General features: G+C 41.8%; 1 protein-coding gene across 6 annotated transcripts in view; it reads right to left on the reverse strand.

The window, feature by feature from the left end:
• LOC121582691 (scavenger receptor class B member 1) overlaps positions 1-8,918 on the reverse strand; it is a 61,716-nt gene extending 52,798 nt beyond the window's left edge. For all 6 annotated transcript variants that reach the window (XM_041898694.2, XM_041898692.2, XM_041898693.2 and 3 more), the window contains exon 1: positions 8,542-8,918. In XM_041898694.2, the coding sequence (XP_041754628.1) occupies positions 8,542-8,655 (114 nt within the window). In that variant the 5' untranslated portion in view covers positions 8,656-8,918. The remainder of the gene's footprint in view (positions 1-8,541) is intronic.
• Between the last annotated feature and the right edge of the window lie 1,032 nt (positions 8,919-9,950).

Here is a 9,950-nt window from a genome sequence, read left to right on the forward strand (position 1 = left end):
GTAGTTTACCAATAAAATGGTCTGATGGTGATGTGGATATACTCGGAATACATATCCCAAAGGAAATAAATGATCTCACTTCAATAAACTTTTATAGAAAGTTAGCAAAAATAGATAAGATCTTACTACCATGGAAAGGAAAATACCTGTCAATTTGTGGAAAAATCACCCTGTTTAACTCTTTAGCATTATCCCAGTTTACCTATTTGTTTATGGTCTTGCCTACGCCTAGCGAACAGTTTTAAATTATATGAGAAAATAATATTCCATTTTATTTGGAACGGCAAGCCAGACAAAATTAAAAGGGCATATTTATATAATGAATATGAATTCGGAGGACAGAAATTATTAAATATTAAAGCATTAGACCTATCACTAAAAGCTTCAGTCATACAAAAGTTATACTTAAATCCGAACTGGTTCTCAAGCAAATTAGTAAAATTGTCTCACCCAATGTTCAAGAAAGGCCTTTTTCCCTTTATTCAGATTACAACAACTCATTTGCAGTTATTTGAAAAGGAAATCATCTCCCAAATATCACTATTTCTAAAACAAGCCATAGACAGTTGGTTGCAATTTCAATTTAATCCTCCAGAAACGACAGAACAAATAATGCAACAAATATTGTGGTTAAATTCAAATATACTAATTGACAAAAAAAAACTATTTTTTGACAGAATGTTTAAAAAAGGTATAATCTTCGTAAATGATATCATCGGTAGGACTGGTGGAGTTATGTCGCACACGCAGCTAACAAAAACATATGGAAATGTCTGCTCTACCCAAAATTACAACCAAATAATTGCAGCCTTACCGCAAAAGTGGAAGAGGAAAGTGGAAGGGGGAGAAAGTAAGGAACTTGTCTGTCGGCCTTGCATTAAAGAACATAATTGGTTAAGGAAGACTGTGATAAATAAAAAAGTATATCAGTTTCACTTAAGGACCAAAGGATTGACAGCCGTCCCATACAGATTGCAAAATAGTTGGGAAGAGATTTTTGACGTACCGATCCCATGGCATAGTGTTTATGAACTGACACGCAAAACGACACCGGATTCAAAAATTAGAATCTTTCAATTTAAATACAATTATATACAATTCTTGCTACCAATAGAATGTTATTTATATGGGGGATACAATCTTCCCAGCTCTGCATATTTTGCAAAGTCCGTGTTGCCCAGCGACAGCCCCAAAACATCACTGCTCTAGAGGAGATCTGCATGGAGGAATGGGCCAAAATACCAGCAACAGTGTGTGAAAACCTTGTGAAGACTTACAGAAAACGTTTGACCTGTGTCATTGCCAACAAAGGGTATATAACAAAGTATTGAGAAACTTTTGTTATTGACCAAATACTTATTTTCCACCATAATTTGCAAATAAATTCATTAAAAATCCTACAATGTGATTTTCTGGAATTTTTTTCCTCATAGTTGACGTGTACCCATGATGAAAATTACAGGCCTCTCATCTTTTTAAGTGGGAGAACTTGCACAATTGGTGGCTGACTAAATACTTTTTTTCCCCCACTGTATATAAAAAACATGGGGGATTGGAAGTGATGCAGACAATTACATTGATAGAAGATACAATCTATCTGCAATATTAAGCTGATCCATCCCCCCCCCCAAAAAAAAAAAAAGAAGATTGAGAGGAAATTACTTTTAAAGAACAACCAGGCATCCTCTACTGACGGAATGAGATCTATATCCATCCAGGATACCTGGGCCAGGTCAATTAGGAAGGCCTGCTCGCTAAAGTGTTTTAGGGAGCGTTTGACAGTGATGAGGGGTGGTCGTTTGACCGCGGACCTGTTATGGACACAGGCAATAAGGCAGTGATCGCTGAGATCCTTGTTGAAGACAGCAGAGGTGTATTTAGAGGGTAAGTTAGTCAGGATGATCTATGAGGGTGCCCATGTTTACGGATTTAAGGTTGTACCTGGTAGGTTCGTTGATAATTTGTGTGAGATTGAGGGCATCTAGTTCGGATTGTAGGATGGCCGGGGTGTTAAGCATATCCCAATTTAGGTCACCAAGCAGTACGAACTCGGAGGATAAATGGGGAGCAATCAATTCACATATGGTGTCCAGGGCACAGCTGGGGGCTGAGGGGGGTCTGTAGCAAGCGGCAACAGTGAGAGACTTATTTCTGGAAAGGTGGATTTTTAGAAGTAGAAGCTCAAACTGTTTGGGCACAGACCTGGATAGTATGATAGAGCTCTGCAGGCTCTCTCTACAGTAGATTGCAACTCCACCCCCTTTGGCAGTTCTATCTAGACGGAAAATGTTGTAGTTGGGGATGGACATTTCAGAATTGTTGGTGGCCTTCCTAAGCCAGGATTCAGACTGCTAGAACATCAGGGTTGGCGGAGTGTGCTAACGCAGTGAATAACTCAAACTTAGGAAGGAGGCTTCTGATGTTATCGTGCAGAAAACCAAGGCTTTTACTGCTACAGAAGTCAACAAATGATAGCTCCTGGGGAGTAGGAGTGATACTGGGGGCTGCAGGGCCTGGGTTTGCCTCTACATCACCAGAGGAACAGAGGAGGTCTAGAATAAGGATACGGCTAAAGGCTTTAAGAACTGGTCTTCTAGTGCGTTGAGTACAGAGAATAAAGGGGGCAGATTTCCGGGCGTTGTAGAATAGATTCAGGGCATTATGTACAGACAAGGATATGGAAGGATATGAGTACAGTGGAGGTAAACCTAAGCGTTGGGTAACAATGAAAGTGATAGCATCACTGGAGGCACCGATTGAGCCGGTCTCGGCGTGTATGGGGGGTGGAACAAAGGAACTATTTGAGGCAGTTTGAGAGGGACTTGGGGTTCTACAGTGAAATTGTATAATAAGAACTAACTGGAACAGCAATAGGCAACGCATATTGACATGGGAGAGAGGCATAAAGCAATCAGGTGTTATTAGAGAGATCTAAGACAACAACTGGTAATAGCGATAAAGTTTGGGCTGAGGCTAAACAGATAAACAGGACACCGTGTAAAGGAACAGTCCAGCAGGCATCAGCTGTGCAGCTGAGTGATCATAAGGTCCAGTGAACAGCAATGTGAGTCCGAGAGCAGTTCGAATTGGTACTACAGCACAGCGATCAGGAAGCACGGCTGTCGTTTGCGTGTGCTAGCGGGCCGGGGCTAGCAGATGGATCTTCGTGGTTGTCGCAATGGGAAGCCTATTGAAACCACAGACGATTACGTCGGCAGACCAGTCTTGATGGATCGTCGGGGCTCCGTGTCGACTCTAGGAGGTCCCGTCCGGTTGACAGAGAGGTAGATAGCCGGGAGATGTGCCTGACTCAAGGCTAGGAAATACTAAAGTACAGACACCCAAAAAAACTAATAAAAAGTATTTTTACTTAAGTACTTTACACCACTGATCAAAAGTATGTTGCTGCCAGAAGCACTCTGCTCCAACCAGCTGAACCATTGGGACCAGTGCCTACTTCAGCAACTTCCTATTTTGTTACATTGTTGCAGCGCATGCTCCAGCTTGTTCAAATTCTTGCACGACAGTGACAAGAATAAAAATTTAAAAAAAAAATTGTAGCCTACACTGCAGGAAAATAATTCTTAAAAGGTAAACATCACACAACTATATGTTATCGCTTTCTCGATGCGAGTGCCTCAACGCATCTTTATAGCAACAAATAGCCTTGGCATGACCCTGGACAACACCCTGTCGTTCTCTGCTAACATCAAAGCGATGACCCAATCCTGCAGGTTCATGCTCTACAACATTCGCAGAGTACGACACTACCTTACACAGAAAGCGGCACAGGTCCTAATCCAGGCACGTCATCTCCCGTCTGGATTACTGCAACGCGCTGTTGGCTGGGCTCCCTGCCTGTGCCATTAAACCCCTACAACTTATCCAGAACGCCGCAGCCCGTCTGGTGTTCGACCTTCCCAAGTTCTCTCATGTCACCCCGCTCCTCCGCACACTCCACTGGCTTCCAGTTGAGGCTCGCATCTACTACAAGACCATGGTGCTTGCCTACGGAGCTGTGAGGGGAACGGCACTTCCTTACCTTCAGATTCTGATCAGACCCTACACCCAAACGAGGGCACTACGTTCATCCACCTCTGGCCTGCTAGCTCCCCCTACCTCTACAGAAGCACAGTTCCCACTCAGCCCAGTCAAAGCTATTTGCTGCTCTGGCACCCCAATGGTGGAACAAGCTTCCCCACGACGCCAGGACAGCGGAGTCACTGACCACCTTCCGGAGACACTTGAAACCCTACCTCTTTAAGGAATACCTGGAATAGTATAAAGCAATCCTTCTACCCCCCCTCCCCCACAAAAAAATAAAAATGTGGTTGTCCCACTGGCTATCATAAGTTGAATGCACCAATTTGTAAGTCGCTCTGGATAAGAGCGTCTGCTAAATGATGTAAATGTAAAATATGTACATACCCCTGTTTTCTACACCAATAGGGATAATGGTAGCAGTAGAAAGTGTCATTATTCCCATGGGTGAATTGGTTTTGGCATAACCATAAAAAGAGCAGGAGATGGAGAGGTTCTTGGAAAGTAAGACACGCAGGTCTATCAACTACAGTGGGGAAAAAAAGTATTTAGTCAGCCACCAATTGTGCAAGTTCTCCCACTTAAAAAGATGAGAGAGGCCTGTAATTTTCATCATAGGTACACGTCAACTATGACAGACAAATTGAGGAAAAAAATCCAGAAAATCACATTGTAGGATTTTTAATGAATTTATTTGCAAATTATGGTGGAAAATAAGTATTTGGTCACCTACAAACAAGCAAGATTTCTGGCTGTCACAGACCTGTAACTTCTTCTTTAAGAAGCTCCTCTGTCCTCCACTCGTTACCTGTATTAATGGCACCTGTTTGAACTTGTTATCAGTATAAAATACACCTGTCCACAACCTCAAACAGTCACACTCCAAACTCCACTATGGCCAAGACCAAAGAGCAGTCAAAGGACACCAGAAACAAAATTGTAGACCTGCACAAGGCTGGGAAGACTGAATCTGCAATAGGTAAGCAGCTTGGTTTGAAGAAATCAACTGTGGGAGCAATTATTAGGAAATGGAAGACATACAAGACCACTGATAATCTCCCCTCGATCTGGGGCTCCACGCAAGATCTCACCCCCGTGGGGTCAAAATAATCACAAGAACGGTGAGCAAAAATCCCAGAACCACACGGGGGGGACCTAGTGAATGACCTGCAGAGAGCTGGGACCAAAGTAACAAAGCCTACCATCAGAAACACACTACGCCGCCAGGGACTAAAATCCTGCAGTGCCAGACGTGTCCCCCTGCTTAAGCCAGTACATGTCCAGGCCCGTCTGAAGTTTGCTAGAGTGCATTTGGATGATCCAGAAGAGGATTGGGAGAATCTCATATGGTCAGATGAAACCAAAATATTACTTTTTGGTAAAAACTCAACTCGTCGTGTTTGGAGGACAAAGAATGCTGAGTTACATCCAAAGAACACCATACCTACTGTGAAGCATGGGGGTGGAAACATCATGCTTTGGGGCTGTTTTTCTGCAAAGGGACCAGGACGACTGATTTGTGTAAAGGAAAGAATGAATGGGGCCATGTATCGTGAGATTTTGAGTGAAAATCTCCTTCCATCAGCAAGGGCATTGAAGATGAAACGTGGCTGGGTCTTTCAGCATGACAATGATCCCAAACACACTGCCCGGGCAACGAAGGAGTGGCTTCATAAGAAGCATTTCAAGGTCCTGGAGTGGCCTAGCCAGTCTCCAGATCTCAACCCCATAGAAAATCTTTGGAGGGAGTTGAAAGTCCGTGTTGCCCAGCGACAGCCCCAAAACATCACTGCTCTAGAGGAGATCTGCATGGAGGAATGGGCCAAAATACCAGCAACAGTGTGTGAAAACCTTGTGAAGACTTACATAAAACGTTTGACCTGTGTCATTGCCAACAAAGGGTATATAACAAAGTATTAAGAAACTTTTGTTATTGACCAAATACTTATTTTCCACCATAATTTGCAAATAAATTCATAAAAAATCCTACAATGTGATTTTCTGGATTATTTTTTCTCAATTTGTCTGTCATAGTTGACGTGTACCTATGATGAAAATTACAGGCCTCTCTCATCTTTTTAAGTGGGAGAACTTGCACAATTGGTGGCTGACTAAATACTTTTTTTCCCCACTGTATGTCATGTACAGTGAGGGAAAAAAGTATTTGATCCCCTGCTGATTTTGTACGTTTGCCCACTGACAAAGAAATGATCAGTCTATAATTTTAATGGTAGGTTTATTTGAACAGTGAGAGACAGAATAACAACAACAAAATCCAGAAAAACGCATGTCAAAAATGTTAGAAATTGATTTGCATTTTAATGAGGGTAATAAGTATTTGACCACTCTGCAAAACATGACTTAGTACTTGGTGGCAAAACCCTTGTTGGCAATCACAGAGGTCAGACGTTTCTTGTAGTTGGCCACCAGGTTTGCACACATCTCAGGAGGGATTTTGTCCCACTCCTCTTTGCAGATCTTCTCCAAGTCATTAAGGTTTCGAGGCTGACGTTTGGCAACTCGAACCGTCAGCTCCCTCCACAGATTTTCTATGGGATTAAGGTCTGGAGACTGGCTAGGCCACTCCAGGACCTTAATGTGCTTATTCTTGAGCCACTCCTTTGCCTTGGCCGTGTGTTTTGGGTCATTGTCATGCTGGAATACCCATCCAGACCCATTTTTCAATGCCCTGGCTGAGGGAAGGAGGTTCTCACCCAAGATTTGACGGTACATGGCCCCGTCCATCGTCCCTTTGATGCGGTGAAGTTGTCCTGTCCCCTTAGCAGATAAACACCCCCAAAGCATAATGTTTCCACCTCCATGTTTGACGGTGGGGATGGTGTTCTTGGGGTCATAGGCAGCATTCCTCCTCCTCCAAACACGGTAAGTTGAGGCCAAAGAGCTCGATTTTGGTCTCATCTGACAACAAAACTGTCACCCAGTTCTCCTCTGAATCATCAGATGTTCATTGGCAAACTTCAGACGGGCCTGTATATGTGCTTTCTTGAGCAGGGGGACCTTGCGGGCGCTGCAGGATTTCAGTCCTTCACGGCGTAGTGTGTTACCAATTGTTTTCTTGGTGACTATGGTCCCAGCTGCCTTGAGATCATTGACAAGATCCTCCCGTGTAGTTCTGGGCTGATTCCTCACCGTTCTCATGATCATTGCAACTCCACGAGGTGAGATCTTGCATGTAGCCCCAGGCCGAGGGAGATTGACAGTTATTTTGTGTTTCTTCCATTTGCGAATAATCGCACCAACTGTTGTCACCTTCTCACCAAGCTGCTTGGCGATGGTCTTGTAGCCCATTCCAGCCTTGTGTAGGTCTATAATCTTGTCCCTGACATTCTTGGAGAGCTTTTTGGTCTTGGCCATGGTGGAGAGTTTGGAATCTGATTGATTGATTGCTTCTGTGGACAGGTGTCTTTTATACAGGTAACAAACTGAGATTAGGAGCACTCCCTTTAAGAGTGTGCTCCTAATCTCAGCTCATTACCTGTATAAAAGACACCTGGGAGCCAGAAATCTTTCTGATTGAGAGGGGGTCAAATACTTATTTCCCTCATTAAAATGCAAATCAATTTCTAACATTTTTGACATGCGTTTTTCTGGATTTTTTTGTTGTTATTCTGTCTCTCACTGTTCAAATAAACCTACCATTAAAATTATAGACTGATCATTTCTTTGTCAGTGGGCAAACGTACAAAATCAGCAGGGGATCAAATACTTTTTTCCCCTCACTGTAAAACATAAATTTCACATTGCTGCCTGCTGAGACTTTGTATGTCAGGATAGGAAACTACATTTAGGTAATATACTGTATATTATAATTGTATCTATTCATCATCGATTGGTTTTGCCCCACAATTCCCCCTAAATGTTAGGCTAGTTCTTTCTTGATGATATACCTTCTTACAGTATTGTGCATACTATTCAGCTTTACGTTTCTGCTTGATAAAACTAAGAGAAGATTGAAATTACATTACATGTTAAATGATTTGATACGAACATGCACATATTTCATTTTAATAATTAAAATATGAATCAAGAGATCCTACATTTTGTTCCAGCTCGATAATAAAATGTGAATAAATTAATGTAAAAATCCCCCCAAAAAACAAATAAAAAAATGTAACTCAAACGTGTTGTAAAATTGTTTATGGATATCGTTGTAAATGGCGGTTGTTTTCAATTGCATTGAGTGCATGTGATGTAAAAAATAAAAAAATAAAAGTGGGCCTCATTTGGCAGATGGCAGTTGGCCAAGACTGATACATGCATGTAACGTTAATGTCTCCGGCTGGATCAACCTACTAATGTTAATAGCTAATAAATTAAATCAATCAGTAATGTGTACGTCAGGTTCATTATAGGCACTTCGCTATACTTTAGTCGTGACTGACCAGGGTAAAAATTATTGCCTTTGCATTAGAGGTTTTTAGATTATTAAAAACCTATAGGTAAAAGCAATATTATTTAACTTGAATCTCCTTCACTTACCTTGACTATTTGGTCGTCGATAATGATTGGTCCAACGAAAAGAAGAACCGTTCCAAAAACTGCCGTCAGAGTGCCTACGACTAAAAGTCCGATTGCTAGCTTAGATTTATTCATAGCTGTAGACACAGTTTAACTGGGCACCAATAAATATGTACTAAATCAAGCTATAGCTAGATAAAAACAATGCATGTATGCTATCGGCTATAGGCAAGTCGTTCAGTGGCTTTTGTTCGGAGCGCTGTCTGGTTTATTGCAGCTCTAGACAAGATTCATGAATACGGACTGTCAACCAATTTACACCTTAACCGAATGCAAGTGTTGAAGGTCCTTGCCAAACACAGTTAGATAAACCCGGTCTTGAAGTCAAGTGAGGGCTCTCAGAGTGGAATCGCCGTGTTTATATTGTTCAAGCCACGCCTCCCTACACGCTGAGGATGGTGGGGGCTGTAGTTTATTTACGTCAGCAGAGACATGCATTTCATTTATAAATCACAACATTTAACGCAAAATCAAAGCAAATCTGACATACACATTATTAATGTATATAAATGTTGTTTAAATTGCGTTTCCTCACATTTTAAGACCTGATTGTATTAGAACTAAGCAAAGTTAGCAAATGAAGCTCCAGGTCAGAAAAATGAAGATGAAGCCCTACATATTGATCCCTCACCTTTTGTGTTGCAGTTGTGAATTATGAGACAGACAGACAAACACAGACAGGCAAAGGATGGACAGACAAACAAGGATAACGTCATGTGTAAATTGTGGTGAACTGCTCTGGACCAAAAGAGCCCTGTGGAAGGCTGCAAATCTGTGAAGGTTATTTCAATTGATCCAAATGGACCCTCAAGGCCCCTTTGCTGACCTACACACCACTTTTTATTTCTAAAAAGGTATCCTTCAGAAGTTTAGAACTCTCTCTGTGTCCTGTGGGTAAGAGGAAGAAGTCAACCACCTGCTGGTAAAGCTATGGAGGGTTGAAGGGGCAGGGGTGGAATTGGGGAGGAATAATGAAAGCGATTGGACAGCACATCATAAATTATCTTCAATATGTAATTTATTTAACTGTAGGCTAAGGATGTGTTTCGGCTTCAACCTCATCATATATGATAATGATGAATGGAAATGTAATGGGTTCCCAATGTGAATATTTTGTTAAAAGCAGACCAGTCCGATAAGTCTGATAAGTGAACCAATATGGTTGTGGTCTCGTGAGAAAAAAAGATAAATTCTACCCTTGGGGAAGCTTTAAACGACACACCTCTGTCGGTAAGGAGGCTTGATGGATTGCTGCAATTATCTTGTCTATATTATCCAATCCAAATGAACTTCTGTCCACATTATCCACTCACAATTATAATAAACATATAAATGCAACATGTAAATTGTTGGTCCCATGTTTCATGAGC

Source organism: Coregonus clupeaformis, chromosome 15, assembly GCF_020615455.1.
Source record: "Coregonus clupeaformis isolate EN_2021a chromosome 15, ASM2061545v1, whole genome shotgun sequence".
NCBI lineage: Eukaryota > Metazoa > Chordata > Actinopteri > Salmoniformes > Salmonidae > Coregonus > Coregonus clupeaformis.